Below are 19,297 nucleotides of genomic sequence, written 5' to 3'. Positions count from 1 at the left end.
TTTCTTTCTCCTGGAAAATTGCTACCATCGTGGAAGAAAAATCGGAAGAAATCGAAGAAATCGAAGAAATCGTTTTAGATTATTATGGAAAAAATGTATGAAAGAATGCTAATCGCGAGTTACGATACGAAAATATGGTGAAAGAATAAGAATAAGAGAATCCGGTTCCATGGCATGGCCCATAATGGCGCACGCGAAAACGGCCGATTTACTTTTGCATTTGCTTTAATATTAATGTTACGCCCCTGGTATAATAACGTCGTGGGGTATATATATATATGTACGAGATCCAAGATTTCTTTTTCTTCTTCTTCTTCTTCGTTCCCGAACAAAACGCGCGATGCAGAGGGATCGACGTAGGAAGTTTAGTTAACCGCTTTATCGAGCATAAATTATGCGCGCCATTAGAGTTGGTAAGCATGGTTTCACGATCGAGTTTGCATCGAGTTGACCACCGACTTCGATATTATCGATAGATAATAACAAAAAACGCTCTAACGGAGAGAAGGATTTTTCTTGTACAAATAATAATAATTTACTCTTAGGATATACCCATTTAAACGTTATTTCCTGGTTGGATAATCTTAATTTTATCCTTATTCGATTTAAAGCGGAGAAGAAAAAGAAAAAAGTGTGGATAAATCTTCTGGTGGAATAGCATTAGCATTAAATTAGAAATACACACCTTTTTAAATTCCTATTACATTTCCTCGGTTCTTCTCCTCAACCGATCGGGTTGATTGAACAGCGTCGCAAAATCGCCTAGCAGATCCATTAACCGCAGCCTATAAATATGCATTTTATTCTTCTAGACGAATAGCTTCGCAAAGAATCGATCGTCATGCTACATCGATCCCCTCGATCTTTCCCTCTATTTACGCCACATTTTTTCGTATTTTCTCTATCTCTCTCTCTTCCTTAGACACGTTGATTTTCGTTATTACAATTAAACGCCGAGCATCGCTTCCTCGCCTTCTGAAAGGGATCAGAATGAATATCTTTCTCCGTTAAACAGTTAGATGTTCGACGTGGAACGTGATGCCCGGATCTTGTTTCATCATCACGTTCGTTAACCGCGCGCGCGCACCGTGGCAGAAAAGTCGATCGACACACAGACGACTATCAATTTCACGGTTATCGAGCTATATCGCTTTATCTCGTACCCCGTCGTTCGTTTTCTTACTCGGGTTTACCCTGTCCTTTCTTCCGAGCCAACTATAAATTCGTGGAACGATAAAAGTCTCGATAGTATCCGTGACTCCGCTTTTAATATAAGAATTCCTATTTTCTTCCCGCGTTCGTGTTACTACACGACACAACGTACGAGGAAATGTAGCGTAGCAATAGCGAGTTCTATTTACGAGCGTGACGATCATCGATAGAACGCGCAAGTGCCTCCCTCTGTAATATCCTTGGAATCTTTCGTTTGCAGGATTGCTTCCAATTCACTTCGAGTAAAAATCCCGATTCAAATCATTCAATTTAAAATCCAAGAATATTCCAAACCCAAATTAACGGATATCAAGTTTTTAAGAAGTACTGGTGGAAACAAGTCTCGTGCATTTTTGTTTCCATTATCCAAAACGACGATCTGTATTTAAATCTACGTTAGAACGTAAAATCCAGAGAATTTTAATTATTTTTATTTCTCACAACATGTGTAGGCTAATTATTTAATCAACAAGTTTAATTGTAATTTCGTATAGTTAGGATGATATAATAGATATAATTTAAATTATACTAGTACGCAGCGTACGTGGTATCAGGATTGTCAACAAAGCGTGTGAGGTGGGGATAGGCGAAGGACTCGTCCTGTGCGCGAGACTTTTTTCCAATAGTAAACAAGAAAGGTCAACTCGAACGAAGCAATTCTTTCTTACAAAACTACGCGAATACGCATCGACGAATAACCTTACCAAAATTTGTATCATTTTTAACGCTGTTATCCTTTCTCTTTTTCCAGGTTTCCGCGGAGATCATTGCGAGGAGAACATCGACGACTGTCCAGGGAATCTGTGCCAGAACGGGGCGACCTGCATAGACAGGATAAACGAATACTCGTGTCTTTGTCCACCGTCGTACACGGGGACGCAGTGCGAGCTGGACGTGGACGAGTGCTCGGTTCGTCCATCGTTGTGCCACAACGGCGCCACGTGCACCAATTCGCCCGGTAGTTACTCGTGCATATGCGTGAATGGATGGACAGGGCCCGACTGCAGCGTCAACATCGACGATTGCGCAGGTGCCGCCTGCTTCAATGGCGCTACCTGCATCGACCGTGTTGGCAGCTTTTATTGTCAATGCACCTACGGGAAAACCGGTGAGTCTAACGATCCGTTGACACGCGATTTCCTCGAATATTTGTCGCCCGATTCCGAGAACGGAGCGATCGAGGGTCGAAATTTTATAGAGATCGAAACGGAGGAGCAAAAATTTAATTGGACGTTAAAGAAACTGGTTCGCGTTTACTTACTCGTCTTTTTCAGACGAAACTATACTTGGTAGCAGCATTTACGATGCTGCTTTTCTTTTTTCTATTCTTATCGAAAAAATTCGTTTAATACAGTATTCAAGATAAACAACACATGTATGAAAATTACTTTGTATTTCTGTTTCGATCCTTTGTATATTTAACCACATTATATCGTAAATCAATCCTTCCAAAATTCTAAAATCCCTATAATCACTGCACCGTCAACTTGATATCGATAAAAAAAAAAATCGATTTTCGTTTCAATCTCACCCATAAACAAAATCACCAAAAATTCCAACGATAAATCGAAACGAGCTTCATCGAATCGCTGGAGCAGAATTCGTCCAGTGGAATCGGACGAAATAAAGAGAGAGAGAGAGAGAATCGTGTCGCTATTATGCATCGCGAGAGGATGAACGGAGGCAGGCAGGCAGGTGCATCTGCACGTGCAACAATATGATGCAGCCAACGGAGGGTCCGTTGGAATCCCGGGATTCCGGAGGCGCAGCCTAGCCTTACCGAGCGACGACCTTGAGGACTGAAAACAAGTTTCTGTCCTTAGTTGCCTACCAAGGGGCCGGGTGCAAGCTTTTCAGATCGATCGTCCACGCCGATCGCCAAATACAGGCATCCTTGTTTTGCCCCCGCAAACGTGATCGCGATTCCACCGACGTACAGCGGCGCAGCTTTTTCCGATTCGCCCCTATACCTCGGGAAATCTGAAACGAAGGAATTCGCGCGCATGCGCGCGCGCATGCGCGCCTTAGAAGCCGAGCCTCTGCGGTGTTTTGGGGGAGAGAGGGGGAAGAAGGGGAAGGGGGGAGAGCAATGAGAACGAAACGCGCCGTTTCTTTTCCCCGTTCTAAGCGATTTTTGCGCGTTTACGCTGAAACGTACGACGACGAACGAACTCGGTTCGTTACTCGGCGCTTTAAAAGGAATATGGAATAATTTTATCGGTTTTCTTCGAGTACGCTTTTGGGGATGAATTTAAATAAACGTGAAATTAAAATTTTGCGCGAAATCACTCGAGAAATTTAATTATTATTACCCGTTTCTTTGACGCTCGTCGAGATTTATTATTATTAGATTTACCGTGGATTTTTACACGCGCGCGTACGCACTTTTTCTTCCGATAATTATTCGTACGATGATCGTATCAATATTGCGTTACGAGATATACATTGAAATTTCTCAACGGATTTTTCCCAGATGAAATAGCAATTATGCGCAATATAATTTTACGGGGATAATTGTACGATGATAAAATTGTTTTAAAATCGCGTAAAAGTCCGCATTCTTCTTCTTAAATTTTCAAATTGCGAATCGTGCGAAAGAAAATAACGGTACCATTCCCCCATTTTTCTTGCTCGATCCCATAATAAATTTGATGATCATCCTCGTCGTCGTTAATTTACGTTTACGAAATTCTCAAATTATTCGCAAGTACGACGAGAGTCCCAAAAGAAAAGAAGTTTTTCGACGGATTTACGATCTCGTTACGATCTCGAAACGATTTCGACGTATTCAATAAAGTTGAATATCAAGAATCTCAAGAGAGGCATCGCGTTGAAATATCTCGTTTCTTTCGCGCGTATGGTTACAGTTACTCGCGGGTGTAATTGTGCATCTGCCGGTTCTCCTCGTTTTATATATGCGAACATCCTAGACACGTCCGTGTCCCGTTAATCGGGATCCACCGAAACCCATTGTTACCGGTGACCAACAAACCATTGTTGTTACGCTTTTTCTCATACTGAAATACAGCAAACGAAATAAATTTAGGTCTAGGTAATAAAAATAATCGCGAACAAGTGGAAAAATCACTTTGCACTCCTTAATTTTGAAGATTCTCGAAAGTGAATACAGAAATTTCAGATTAATACGTAATTGTAAATAATACAAGTATAGCTTGTGAAGAACTATTTTAAAAAACTCGAAGCCCATTTTGAGAACCATCGCGCGGAAATATTTCAATTCCTCGTTGGAATTTCACCTTCTTATTCCTTAATGGTGTCTATCCATTAATAAATTTTTCGAAAAACAGTTTCCACGAACGAAATCTTCTTCGTATTATCGGCAAATTCAATTACACCATAGCTCAACTAGGTATCCCGGTTTAATACTTTACTTACGCGCATCACCCCACAGTTGCAATTCCAATCGAAATTCCACGAGTTTCCACGGCTGTTTGCGCGGACCAATTAGACCTAGGCTTCATCGTTTAAGCTCTCTCTCTCTCTCTCTCTCCCTTCTGGTATTCCCAGGTAATTTACCGAATACGAAACGTGGCTCGATCGTTGGGATTTGTCACTCTCCTTCCTCTTCCTCTCGCATACGAGAGTGTAACATTTCTAGCCGAGTTACGTACATAACCACTTGCTACGTACCACGGGTCGTTAATGATGTCCATCTTTGGCAGTTGGCTCCATGTTTGGAGCGTTCGACGATCGACACTTTTGTCCTAGAAACGGTATAACATTATTCACGTCCCCTTCAAAATGGCGGAATTCACCGTCGCCGTTACGTGTCGTTGCATTTCTCTTTTTTTTCTTCTCCTCTTGGACGATAATAGGAAGATAAAAAAAAGAAATCTTCTCGTTTCAGGTTTATTGTGCCATCTGGACGACGCGTGCACCTCGAATCCCTGCCACGAGGGCGCGATCTGCGACACGAGCCCGGTCAACGGATCGTTCGCCTGCTCCTGCGCCACCGGTTACAAGGGGGTCGACTGCTCGGAGGACATCGACGAGTGCGAGCAGGGTGAGTAATTTCGCTCTCTTTAATTCGAAAGGTGTATTACAGTTGCGAGAGTGATCTTACAGGTTCGAAAGCCTTTTTTCTTTTTTTTTTTCTCTTTACGATCCATTACGATCGCATACGGGCATAGTTATTAATGATTCTCTCGATTCGAAAACGCGGACGGGAAAAATATCTCGAAGAGATCGTATCCCGTAGATTTTATCCGAGTGTTACGTTTGTAAAAACTCACTCGAGGAAATAAATGAAACTGCGCTCGATCCGAGATATCGAGGATCAATTCAAGAGATATCTGATGCGTGAATAATAATAATAATTTTTTAATAATACGTCTCGTGTGGAGATTGATTTAAATTTATCGTAATTAAAAAAAGAAAATTATCCCGATGTTTAATTGAAGAGGTATAAATAGGTGAAATTCCTTGGCGGTTCTCTTTGTATCATCGTAATTTCATCGGTCAACAATGTTCCCTCGTCTCCCAAGTCTCGATCGAGATATTGATAAGATCAAACCTCGATGACCGGTCGCGGAAGGTTAATACATCGGTTAACAATTTCTCTCTCTCTCTCTCTCTCTTCTTTTTTTCTTTTTAATCGTTTTCATCCAATCTCGCGTCGTTGCTCGTGTACTTTGCACGACCCTGTTAACAACGCGTTGCTCGCGTGGGCAGAGAATGTATTTAATCGAAGAGTCGATTAAATATATGGGGTGTTAAAAATAAAAGATAGAATTTTAAGAAAATTAATTTAACAAATCGAAATCTTACTTTTTTTATTATTTTTTTTTTCTTTGTTTAAGAATTTTTGAATATTTTTCCTCGTTAAATTGCTCGCGACAGATGTACGATTTTTCAGTCGAAAGGAACACCCATCTGAATATTCGTGACTCGTTAAAATCTCTGAATAAAAGTGGGGATTAAGAGGCGAGTTTCACGATGAAACGATTCGAAACGCACAATGTCTCGTTAAGCTCGATACATCGCCGCCATTGTGCCTCCTTAGCCTCGAAATGTATAAATGATCGGTTTTGACGTCTGGCATAAAAATTCGTCTCGACGTTGAGTCAATGACTCTATATTCCTTTTTTTTATTTTTAATTAAATCAGAAGAAGGTGGCTCTCTCTCAAGTATTCCACGATTTTTCGCACGAACGATATCGATCGACTCGACGAGAAAGATGGAAAGCGATAAGATTTAGATTAATACTTTGAGAATATACGTTGCGCGAGGTCCCCTACGGTTCGATCGAATTGAAATCTTTCGGCGCGGCGAAAGGGGAAATCGATCGATTAATTTCGGTTGTGCTTCGTCTCGTTCATCTCGCCGTTATTGTCGTCGATCGTGATTGATCCATCATGATCCTATCTGAATACATTCGAGCTAAAAATCTTCCTTTCCCGTTCTGGAAAAGTTCCAATTAAATTCAAAACAATTTTGCTTCTCTCATAAGATCGTAATTTTCTCTGGCAATTTCTAAAAGTATTATAGGGGAAGAAAAGCGTTGGAGAATTACGAAAATTTTCAACGACACTCCATTGTCCGAGCGAAAGAATATAGAATTGTGCGTAAATTTGTCGAAATTGCGCTCGCGTGTGTCTCAATAGTGGGTCAACGAAAGATGAATGGCCTGAAAGGGAGGAGCGCATCCTCTTTTCAAGCTTGCAGAAGAAGCATCTCGGTTTCATTTCTCGCGGGATCCGATTCTCTCAAAGCATTCCGCTCGAACACCTGTAGGGTGCGCTGCACCGTAATAAGTATCCGCTTCGATTTCTCCTCCTCTTCTTCTTATTTCCCTTCCCTGCACACGCATATTTATATATATATATATATATATATACGAACTCGTGTCATTCTTAGGGACCGCTCTCCCTCCTCTCCGCCCTTCCTTCCTTCCTGGAGGAACGAGTTCTCGTCTCGTCTCGGAGCCAGCGAGTGGAGAGTCTCAGCGTGGCAGCGACGATTATTAATAATTCCCCCGGCATAATTGATGGTCCGGCGAGAATATATGCTATCCAAGTACACGTTGCACACGTTGATACCGATCGATCGACAATTGTCTCTAAAGCGATCCTCCTCCTTTATCGGCCCTCCTTTGAACCCTTTCATCGGCGCCCAACGACTTTCCTCCTTCTTCTATTCCTCGTTCGCGGAGCTAGAAAATAACGAACGCGCGTTTATCGATTCGCCTCGATTCGCGTTTCTTTCGCGACACGTGGATCGAAATAAATAAAGTGGAAGTGGAATTTTTCTTTTTTATACGAATCTATTCCTCGAAATTGTTACGGATTACAATTTTGAAGGATCAGGAATAACTCGAAAAGAAAAAAAATGTAAATACTCGGATGGAAGAAAAGAAGAATTGATGGAAATCCGGGAAAATAGGAGTGGCGAAAATGGAAGAGGTGGATAATTAACGAGCGGACAGGCAGTAGTCGCGGGTTTAATTAATGGGCAGGGGAGGAACGGAGGAGCCAGCATGGGGCCCACACACCTCGACGATTTTCTCGTGGGTAAGCGCGGGCATAAACCGCCTACCTTTCACGACGCGGTCTTATCTCGATGGTATTATCAGCTGGAATTCGATTTATGATATTGCGTCTACGAATGGAACGCGCGCTGTCAATCCCATCGCGGCGTCACGTTGACACGCGGGGAATAAGTAGGAAACGGCCGTGGCCGTGCTCGATCACCCGTAAACCATGAAAAATGGTAATGGTCATGGTAACGAGAGAGCCAATTCACCGTTAATCCAAAAGGAAATGGAGCCAACCCGTCTCGAAGCGGAAAAATCATCATTTTTTCCCCTCCTCTCTCTTCCTTTTATTCAACGTTTGAGAACCTCGACGCTCTCCTTCTTCTTCTCTCTCTCTCGCGTAAATTGGAAAGAAATTAGAATTTTTACAATTATACACAGATGTATATGTAAATATATGTACACGTATATAAAAGTTATAGCAAGACGTATTTACTTACGTTTAAACGTAAGGGATCGTCCCAAGTAATTTTGCGCGTTAATTCCCTTTATGCGTCTGGTAAATTTGTCTTTCGATGTCTGAAAATCGAAGAAAGGAGGGGCTAGCCAGTCGGTTGAAATAGTCGCTCAAACATCCCCCCATCCGCAATCAGTCACTTGCCCGTGCTCATTTAGAACGTGTGTAAAACAAAGAAAACGAGAAAGTCGAGCCGCGAGAAAAAGGTGGAAAAAAGGAAGAAGAGGAAGAAGGAGGAGGAGGAGAAGAAGAAGAAGCAGTTGGAAACGCATCTAAGTAAATCCCTTTCATTCTCGGTAATAAATACGCGCCGCCTGGCTTAGGTGAGCGTGCCGGTTAATACGTTTCGTTCCAGACAAAGACACTTCATTAATAATCAGAAACACTTCCTTTGTACCCTATGCGCGTACCATTCACCCCCTCTTCTTCTCAACTCCGGATGGACATCCGTGTTTCTCTTTCGCAAGCGAAAGAAGAAGAAGAGGAGGAGGAGGAAGAAGAAGAGAGATAGAGATTTTCATCGCATTAGTACCCCTTCTTCTCTCTCTTTCTCTCAATTTCTCTCTCTTCATCGCGTTAATCTCAAACCACCGAGCCGATTTAATTGGATTTCGGGGGTTAACAATCGGCCTCGTTTGCCTTCGATGCCGAAGGGACATTCACACTTTTATAGGCGTGGCGTCATTACGAAGGGCGGCGTAACGACCGCGGTCACGATTCATTCTCTGTATTTCATTAAACGCGCGCGAAATACTGTTTCCAGCCTCCTCCCCTTCCACAGCCTGGTAATTTAGCAAACATTCGCACGTCCCTGCCGAGCGATCAATCTGCGGCATCTTTAGTTTCTTCTAGTAGCCTCCACTCTTATTATTATTTATTTATTTATTTATTTTTCGCTCTCCTCTCCTTCTTCGCTCTCGAGTCGAGAGTGCATCGACGCTATGGCTACCAGATTGGATGGAATAGAGAGTCGAATAGAGACGGGAGGGAGAAAGCTATGGAAAGCGGCGAATGGCCCTCTGCACCAGATTTCGACCGTTAAAGCTTTTTTTATAGCCGCATAATGAATTAAGGATGCCAGTTTTTCTGGACTGGTGGGTCTCTCGAACCACCCATTCGAGAAACCCGTTTTCGTTTGGCAGACCAAGTGTTATGCTTCGAACGCGAGGATTGTAATTAGGAAGACATTACTCAAAGAGGACCTTTTCTCCTCCTCCTTCTTCTCTCTTCTTCACCCAGAGGACCAGAACGATTCTTCCTACGCTTCTTCTTTTTTTTCTTTCTTCTTCTTCTTCTTCTTTTCGAGGCTGTTGCCTCGTTCTCTGTTTTTCTCTCTCTCTCTCTCTCCCTGTTTTTCATCGGCTTTCATCGTTGATGGGCTCGTTCGTTGGGGGCGAGCCATTATTATTATTATACCGGTGGTTCGGAAATGATCAGAAATGGAACCGGATGACCTGCTCTTTCCTCGTTGCCCGGCCGACAGTGATAAAGGATGATCGAACGGGTTATATCTTAATACACGTGTATTAAGACGTTAAAGACGGTGTTTAAATTTAATCGGGGACGGGCATTCGATTATTGGGGGCCGAGGATTTATAATCTTTCTTTTTTTTTTGACAATTGGATTAAGTTTGTCAAACTAAAAAATTATTTTAAGCGAACGAAACTTTCATTTTCTCAAAAATACGAATACTTTATTACTGAGAGTTTCGTTTATTTCAGAACCTGCCATTATCAAGCTCTCTCTCTTTCTCTTTCATTTAAAGTTTTTATAACACCGAAATATTCGTGTTCTTCGCGGCTTCCCTTCGACCCAAATTAAATCCGCCGGAACGTCCACTTTCCTCCACCCCTTCTCCCTTCCAGCACCGAGATCCTCCATTCAGATAAAAGCGACAGCTCTCGTTGCTCCCTGACGCGAAATCCCCTGGGATCGGTTTATTAACGGCCGATGGGCACAATTATCGGTCGATCGCGTCAAACACGTTAGAAATCGCTTCCGATTCCACCCTGTTCTCTCGCAGGCAAATCGCTTCTTTATCATAGCTTTACCATGTTCCCTTCCTCGTGGAATGAATGATGTTTCGAAAGTACAAGTATTGTGAATAAATTGAAGAGGAAAATTGATTTTTACTATATTTCTCGAGAAAATCTGTATTTATACGCTTGGAAAGTTATCTCCATTTTTTAATCGTTTGAAATTATTTTCATCGTTAAATATGATATAAAACGATGCAAAAATTAAAGAAAATATTTTCTCTTTAAGAGTAAGCCAAAGTGCTATATTTTTCGAGATAATCTATCTATCTGCTTGCTGCGAATCCTTCGAATTTCCTCTCGAAATTGTCTCGCGTCATCACCATCTATCTTCAACTTGTTTCTTACCCTTCCCAAAAACCGTCACTCGTTACGATTTCGAAACCTCAATTACACCAGGCGGCAAAACAGCCGATCGGTCGAACGATCCCAATCCCTATTTCGTTTAATTGCAATTTTATTCGCGCCAGTCGAAGAAATTTCGCCCCGGCAACCGTGCAGTTTTTCGTCCAACTCGGACTCCCACAAAGGGAAATGCATCGTCGCCAATTCCGGCCGAGCCCGGCCAATTTATTCTCCCCGCGAGATAAGCTCGTTTCGAGGGGCCCGATTCGACTTTTCGACTCTTTCTTGCGATTCCGCCCTGAGGGAGGCGAAGGGGCGACCCCCGGCGTGAGTCAGGGCGCTTTTATCCAACCGTCGACTTTCCTCCGTCTCTCCCCTTATAAATATTTACGCCGTGTTGCCGAATACGTGGTCCCATTCGAGGGACCACCGCAGATCGGGGTCGTTCTCCGTCCCTCCGGTGTTCAATTACACGGCCATCTTTGCGGCCCCCTCGTACTCGCCGCGAAGGTGACACCGGCCGAGACGTCATAATTCGTGACAGCGCTCCACCACAGTGAAAGTAACCTCTCGATCTCGCCATTTTTATCTCTCTCTCTCTCTATATATCGGTTCCCTCCTTTTTCGGTTATCCGTTGTTCGAATTAATAATATATATATATAGGGCTTGGGTCTTAATCTGTCGTGGAGAAACACAGGATCGTCGCTGTTTTCGATGATGGAGTCGTTTGGTTTCGAGTTGGAAATGTCGGTTTTTTACGAACGCGTATTTGAGGGATTCTCGATATTAAGAATCTTGTTTAACGAAATTAAATAGATGTACGTTAAGGAGAAGATGAATCTAACTGAAGGGAGTGGAGAGATGAGATGGATTTTTAATTAATAAAAGACGGATTTCGACACGAATAACGACGGTTCCTGGCGAAAAATGGGGCCGCGGATCGAGTTCCTCCCCTTAGTGGGCCCGTAACGGGCTTCGTGTGAGTTCCGCAAGCCGTTGATTGCGTGCCAGTGCAAACAACGTGGTAACCCGTAACGAAATCCCTCTTCCTTCGTGCTCGAGGAGTTCTCTCTCTCTCTCGTTTCGAGGGCCACGTTTCCTCGCCTTCTCCTTCGTTTTCGTGGCGAAGTCGATTTGGCCGGATCTCCAAAGAGGAACCGGGGGCTACCTGCCTCTGCTAAACAAAGAGCCATTGTTACACCGAAATTTGGCAACGTTGCCCTGACAATGGTAAACCGATACCGAGAGGGGGGCTCGTATACCTGGCTCGATCGACACTTATATACCTGCATCTATATATATATATATGTATACCTTGAAAATCCGGAATAAAGTGGAAATCCATGTGGATGAGATTTGTGTCCCCCCTCTCCTTTAGATGGATCCGTCTTGGAGTTGAATTAGTTATTTTTGGAACACTTTTATTCCTTATCCCCTCGAGACAAATCTACTTGGAGTGGAAACAAAGATAATTCTAGATCTCGGGTATTCTTCAAAAACGTCTTCGATTTCACGTCTTCCTCCTCCTTCTTTTTTTACTTCGAAAAAAGAAAATGAAATATATCGACGACAGTGAGAGAGACAGAGAAATTCGTTCGTGGATAATAAAAATTGAGAATTCTTTTTCTAGAATTTCAAGAAATTTTCAACGAGACGATTTTATTGAAATTGGCTCGATGAAGAAAGAGAAAGGTGAGGTCGATGTTACAAGACCCACCCATTTTTCGAGGCGCGTTGTCACGCAGTGAGAGACTTCGATAATAAGATTCAACCGGAAGTCAGGAGGCTCTGGATCCTCTCTCAGGCAACCAACGAATCTAATTAAACGTTAAATTTCGTTATTTTAAGTTTAATAACAACCATAATGACCACGAGCTCGAGCCTCTGCTCTGTTATTATCTAGATTGCATATTTTCTGCTAGATTAAGCTCCTCTCTCAGGACAAGAGGAGAAGAAACGAACCGCTGCTACCTAACGCGGTGAATCCTCTCTTTATCTCTTTCTATCTTTCGTGCTGTTTGATCGATTATCCGTGATTTTTATTCGACGACACGAAAATACATTTTCTCGATACGCGTGCATTTATAAAAATTTTTGTATTAAACGATTCGTCTCGAAGGAATCGTTAAATGGAGGAAGATGTTCCGTCGTATTTTTCAATAATCTCGTTCGATTGCCTCTATCTCTCGTTTTATTCGAGCATTAAAAACGGCAATAAAGCAGAGCAGGGGGGATTGTTTTAATAATGCTTGCGGTTTTATGGAGAGAAGAAGTCGATTTTATATTTTTGTACCTTACTTAAATCTTGAACACGAAAATTATTTATTCGTATTTGTCCGTTTATTAACACTTTGTAGATCGGCAGGCTTTTGATCTTGAATGAAGAGGAAAAATGATAAATTCTTTTATTTAGAAAATTAATTCCTTTCAAGATGATGATATATTCGATATAAAGTTAATAGCTCTACCTTTTATATTAGAATAATCAAAATAATCAATCGAGGATCGATTATTATTTTCTAATAAATTTCTCGAGATGAATACCTCGACTGCATATATTCTTTTTCACGCGATAATAATTGTTCTTACTTCTTCTTCCTTTTACTATTTTATTATCGATCATCGCAAATAATTTTACACTCTCGATCAATGCACAACTCGTACTACTTCGTAAAATAATCCATCTCTCGCTCCCTTCCATCATCATCCACGGCGGCGGCCGCCTCGTCCTTGAAGAGATGACTCGTCCACCCGACCGATTCGTCATCTGCTCGATCGCGAACACGGCCGAGCAATGCGTTTCTTGCCGCCCTCCCCCCCCTCGCTAACACGCGTACACCCTTCTCGCTTTTTCTCCCCTCCTCTTCTCTTCGTGATGAAACGTGGCGCGCGGCCAACACCAATTACGGATCCGGGCGGAAAAACCGCGGCGGCGGATTACACGAAGCTGGCATGCGCTTCTATTCGTGGCCGCTCTCCTCTTCCCGAGATGCTTTTCGAAAAAGTTTTCGTAAGGTATCGTTTCACCTTGGAAACGAGGGGGAAGCCGCCGCCTCCTCCTCGACGCTTTCTTTCGAGATCGGCATTGTATGCTAAGGGAACGACGCGAGGGCATTCCTGTAATGGAATTTCTCGAGAGAGTTGGTTAGATAACGTTGGAATATCTGCCTCCTACGGAAGACTCAGAGTTTTAATTTTAATTGGAGAAGAAGAGAGAGGAATAACGAAGAAGAAAACGTAGATGACAGATTTGGCAATTTGTTGTTACCGGATTCTGAGCGAACTAATGTGAAAGGTGTCTCGTCTAAAGTGTGTGGAAATCGGGCAACTCTCTCTTAATTTGCAGCAGTGTATATATAGAAATCATCAGGATATACTCTCTTACTTCCTTTACACTAGAGAAAAAGTGAAAACGAAACCTTTTCGAAGTTTGCAATAAAAAAAGAAAAGAAAGAAGTGGTTCAATTTTGGAGGAAATAATTTCGAGTCGAGCGAAATTGGCGGGGCGAAAATTAAAATTAGAATTAGAATTCTTGATTTTTCTTTCGACTCTTAATTCCTTAAGGCTTAATGAAACGCTCATTTCTCGGATGGCGAAACGATCTGACAGCGGGGCGATTATCTTATTGCAATTAGCGCGGACCGCGTAACTCCGAGAAAACGAAACGGATCGCCGAGCGGGAAGAATTCCTCGAGGGGAGGAGAGATGGAATCCGCAGCTTCCTTCTTATGGCGTTCGTGGCTTTTTCTTCCCTTCCTTTACCTCTTTCCCTAATGGCAGCTCCTCGAAAAACCGCGTCGACCTGGCCAATTAAGGCCGCCCCAGCCTGCATTTGTCGCGCATCCCACGGAGAGGAGGGGAGGCGAGGGGGACGACGCGCGCACCTGCGCTCTTTTCCACTCTTTCCTATCAATTATTTATGCGCCGAACGTTCTCCTTTAATTATCGACCCTTCGCGCGAACCCATTTGCCTCTCTCAGTTTTCTCGTTGGAAGAAAAAAAAAAATGTTTTTCTCCTTGTTTCGTTCGTTGCAGGATCCCCTTGCGAGCACGACGGTATTTGCGTGAACACGCCCGGCTCGTTCGCCTGCAACTGTACGCAAGGATTCACGGGGCCGAGATGCGAAACGAACGTGAACGAGTGCGAATCCCATCCCTGTCAGAACGATGGCTCCTGTCTCGACGACCCTGGAACCTTCCGCTGCGTCTGCATGCCTGGTAAGTGAACTCTTTTTTCCTTTATTAGAGTTAGAGTAACACTCTAGGAGAGTTAAAAACGTTACCTTTGGAATGAATTCAATGAAAAGTATTTTCGTTTGTATTTCGGTACAGTATTATTGTTGATATGCTGAATTTTAGATTTTCGATCTTTTCCTTCGAATTGTAACTTTATACGTGAAGAGTTAATATAATTATTAAAATCGACGTGATAAGAAATTCAAAGTGCGTACGAATAAAAGAGAGAAATCCTTTAAAATTTTCTACGATAAAAAGGAACGCGAATCGAGTTTAAATTCGTTACGATTATTATTAACTCATCCTAGGGAATTGTACGAATTGCTTTGCCGATCGATCGAAGCGGTTCCTACGCTACCGACAATCGCCAAGGAGTATCGAGTTTCTCGCGCATCAGCGACGCGACGATCCGAAGGCGGCCTTTTTCGTGGAAAAGCGTCGGGCGCGAAACCGGCCACGAGCGGAAATCAAGATTTCGCCGAGTTGATAGCAAACGAGAAACGGAATCTCTCTCTTTCCCTCCGCCTCTCGGCTTGGACGTCGCCTGTAAATTCTTCCGAGATGACAGGGCCACGGTTTCGCGTTTATCTGATCCGCGGCAAGGCCGGTAACTCGTTTAACTCTTTTAACACGGACGGTGGTAACGCGCCTCGGCCACGCGTAAGTCAACCTTAATTGTTTGACGCCGAGCCGTGGAAACCGTCTTCCTCCTCCTCCTCCCCTTCCTCCTTCTCGGCTGACAGGAGAACGGGCCCTTAAGGGGCCTCTCTCTAGCATAGGAGAGGCCAATCGAGATCCCTCGGCTCGATAATCGGGGTATAATCGAATAATGAGCGGCGCACGCTCGATATCGGCGGGAATCGGGCAAACGCGTCGGTCGGCCGAGATTGGCTCGAGGATGAGGGGCGGTTATAGCTGTGCTGTAATCGATAAACGTTGTGCCAAAGGAAACGGAGGGATAAGGAAAATCTATCATCTCTCCTCGCGACGTTAATTGGATCTTTGGATTCGAGTTATCGCTTACTGTTACGTGTGAATTCTTTCACTGACTTTTTTTTTTTGTGGAAGCTTTTCGGGAATATTATTTAGAAATCGAATTTTTATTACCTGTATCGATTTATTTAAAAGTAGTTCAAAGCTTTTCAATTTCTTCTTAATAATAAATATATATGTCTAATTAAGAAGTTAGTTAAGAAAATATACGAAAAATTATCCAAAGCCTCAATTTTTTTTCGACAAAATTTCGACGAAATAGAAGAATAAAAGAACTGCTCTCCTGGCGACAATAATTTAATCCGGCCCTCTTTTCGTGCCCGGTTCCCGAAACCGGTTGGGCCCTGTCCATCTACCCCCGAGGGATTCGTTTGACGGCGATCAACGTGGGTCGGGGGTTTCGGTAATAACGTTGCCAGATTAAATTCAACGGCGACGAATTAATCGAGCAGAGCATATTTCAATACGCAAATGAAATTTTTTTTTCCTTTAAACATCAATTTCCCCCCCCCCTTCCTTACGCATGTATTAACTTTTTCTTCTTCCCAATTCGATATTCTAAATCTCTCCAAATCTTGGAAATCCGTCCAAATCTAAGCCAAGTTGCTAGTAGACCAATTATCGATTCAAAAATTCATCTTTCTCGCTTTCCTTCCTCCCAAAAAGGGAGAAAATTAAAAATTTCCTTCCCTCTCCAGAGAACCAAGCTCGTAAATATGATATTTGCATAACGTATTCCGCGACGTGGACATAATAAGTGCGCCGTAGTACAAAGCAGCCGCGACAATGAGGGTTGGATATTCATCCAGAGCGAAGCGTCAAGAGACGAGGGGCTCGATCCCTCCCTCTCAGCGACGAACAATCGAGGGAGGAGGAGGAGGAGGAGGAGGGGGAGACCGAAAAGTGAGAGAGCAAAAAATGAGGGACAGGCCGAAAGGGCCGAATGGAAGGGGAGCAAGGAGTAAAATATGATAGCGGGATTCGCGAAATATGAGACCGAGACGAGGAGGGATCCTTTGGCCCCGGGGCCTTGTGCACGGGCACAAAGGCTTATCTTGTCCTGGACTGGCCGCCGCCATTTTGGTATCCTCCACCTCCGCCTTTCACCACCGCTGCTCTTCTCCCTCTTCCTCCTCTTCTTCCTCTCTTCCTCTTCTTCTTCCTCTTCTGGTTGTTGCAGCGCAGGTTGCCTCTCCTCGAAACGCCTCGCCTCTTTTTCGCCCTGTTGTTCCGTCGTCGGCCTCGGTCGGTCCGCGCTTTCCTTTCTTGTCTCGGGGGAACCCGGTGTCCCGTAAAAGGATCCGCTAAATAGCGCTAAGAGGTTCGAGGAAAGAGGATACCCCCGGCATTCAGGACCTGCAGACGACGGGGCTTGCAATACGTGCCACTCGCGGATTTCTCCGTCTTGCGCCCTTCTCGTCCTCCTCCATCGCCCTTTTGTAATTGCTCTCGACTACGTTCGCGCATCGAAGAGAGGGAGGGAGAGGTAACGAGATCGGTTCACGGTTTTTGCCACGCTCGAATCCTCGTCGATGCAAGAGAAAACTTGTGGAGTATAAAGCCTTGTTCAGCGACGAGTTATTCGTGTTTGAATTAGACGATTCTTTTTTTTTCAGTTTGCAGAAAGAAGGAAATTTAATTTAGGAAGATTGTATCGTATTTTCGAGAAATCCCGTATTTCCGGATTGAATAAGAAAGTTACGAGGTTGTTTTCGTTGTTGGTAAACGGAACGATCTCAAAACAATTTTCGATCGATCGAGTAAATCCTGTAATCAAGTGCGATAAAAAAATGAAAGGGAGGGGAGATAAATCGTGAATGTAATTTGCGGAAGCAGGTTGCACAAATGTTAGGTTGCAAGGAAAAAGGGGTGTGGTAGCAGTCCGGCTGTCATTGACGGACGATGCCAATTACGGGTTTAAAGGCTACTGCGCGCATTTTCTGCCAAAGTGATCCGATAAACTCTCTTCCTCGCCGTATCTGGATATATATATACGTGGCGTGTGTTTCGTTGTGCTGCAACATTGAAAAATGAAGATTAATAAATTGGCAAGCGCGGCTCGTATCGTAATAATATCGTCGTAGATCGCATCGGTCGTTGAACATTCGTCCGGTGAGAAAAATTGGGGCTCGGATGTTGCCTCGAATTCGATAGCATCGAGGGAGAAATCGCAACATTGTTTCGATACGATAATGCAGATGTTTGTAAATAAACGTTTCTTAAATCTTGCCAGAGGCGAGATTCTTCCTCTCGATCGATTTAAAAGGATAATTTGTAGTGGATCGATATTCGATAAAATTTCAAAGATCGAAGAAGAATAATTTTGGGGGATGATCATTTTTCGAAATAAAAAATTACGACGGGAGAGAGATTAATTTAATTTATCAACAGGAAGAAGGGTAACAGTTTCTTCTTACGTATTCGTATTATCGAAAGGTGAAAATACACGCTTTCACCAAGGAGCGTACGTTTTCGAGTATATATCGTATTTCGTTAAATTATACAGCGGCTACCTGACCACGATGATGATATAAAGGTGGCATCGTACGGCGAAAGGCGCCGTAGATAATCCCGGACGAGCGGGCCGACAAAAGGCGAGACAATGTTATCTGCGACGCCATCTTCTCTGGTGCAAAGTCCAGGTGTTCACACGGAACAGGAATTCGCGAGTCACTTGCGCGCCCTTCCTCAACTGTCGCTCGAAACAACACCTGACGTATCAAATTTCGGGTTGAAATTTTCAGGAAATTTCATCCCCTCTGCGCACGCTCGAGATATCCATGCAAATACGGAGGATCGTTTATTAAAATAATTTAACCTTTTTAATTTCTCAAGCTTCTCGAGAAGATCAAAATTGGATCAGAATTTTTTCGATCGAAAGATCTTTATCTTTTCTTTTTATCTGCTCGATAACAGTCGTCGGAATGTTTCTCCTCGGAAGATATCTCAGTATTCTCTCGACGCACGATGGATGCAATAACAGCGCATACCATGGCTCTCCTCCTTATAACTCGATACGAGAGGAAGGAAGGAGAGGAGGATGGAGAGGATAGACGATTTGAGGGGGTTCCTCATCGTAACACGCGCGCTATGATACATTGGTGAAGATGTAGATTGCTCCTAGCATGATCCAGCAGCCTTGCATTGTCCACGGTGGACAATGGCTGCCGCGTTCTGTTATCTCGCAGCCCTTGTTCGAGAGAGCCGCGCTTTCAGTGCGTTCGCTTCTGCCTAGATATTGTGCGTGGTAAATCTCGAATGGAAGAATCGGCATAGTTACCGCACAATTGCGCCGATTGCCAACTCGGCGCGCCTCTTTATTTTGTTATTTCAATTTCGTTTCTTTCTATCTCCCCCCCCCCCCCTCTCTCTCTCTCTATCAGGAAATCTAACAGCGTTTCATCTCGCGAAAAAAAAAAGAGGAAATTTTTATTTTTGTTCGGTGCTCCTCGTTAGAGAAA

General features: G+C 43.4%; 1 protein-coding gene across 1 annotated transcript in view; it reads left to right on the top strand.

Moving 5' to 3' along the window:
- LOC413289 (neurogenic locus Notch protein) overlaps positions 1 to 19,297 on the top strand; it is a 214,315-nt gene that overhangs the window by 122,244 nt on the left and 72,774 nt on the right. The window contains 3 exon segments of the mRNA XM_006567988.3: positions 1,964 to 2,320; positions 5,081 to 5,236; positions 14,643 to 14,825. Coding sequence (XP_006568051.2) covers positions 1,964 to 2,320; positions 5,081 to 5,236; positions 14,643 to 14,825 — 696 coding nt within the window.

This window comes from Apis mellifera, linkage group LG3 (genome assembly GCF_003254395.2).
Source record: "Apis mellifera strain DH4 linkage group LG3, Amel_HAv3.1, whole genome shotgun sequence".
In the NCBI taxonomy this organism is placed as follows: domain Eukaryota; kingdom Metazoa; phylum Arthropoda; class Insecta; order Hymenoptera; family Apidae; genus Apis; species Apis mellifera.
Note: the sequence above shows the minus strand (reverse complement) of the source record. Positions and strands in the feature narration are given on the sequence as shown.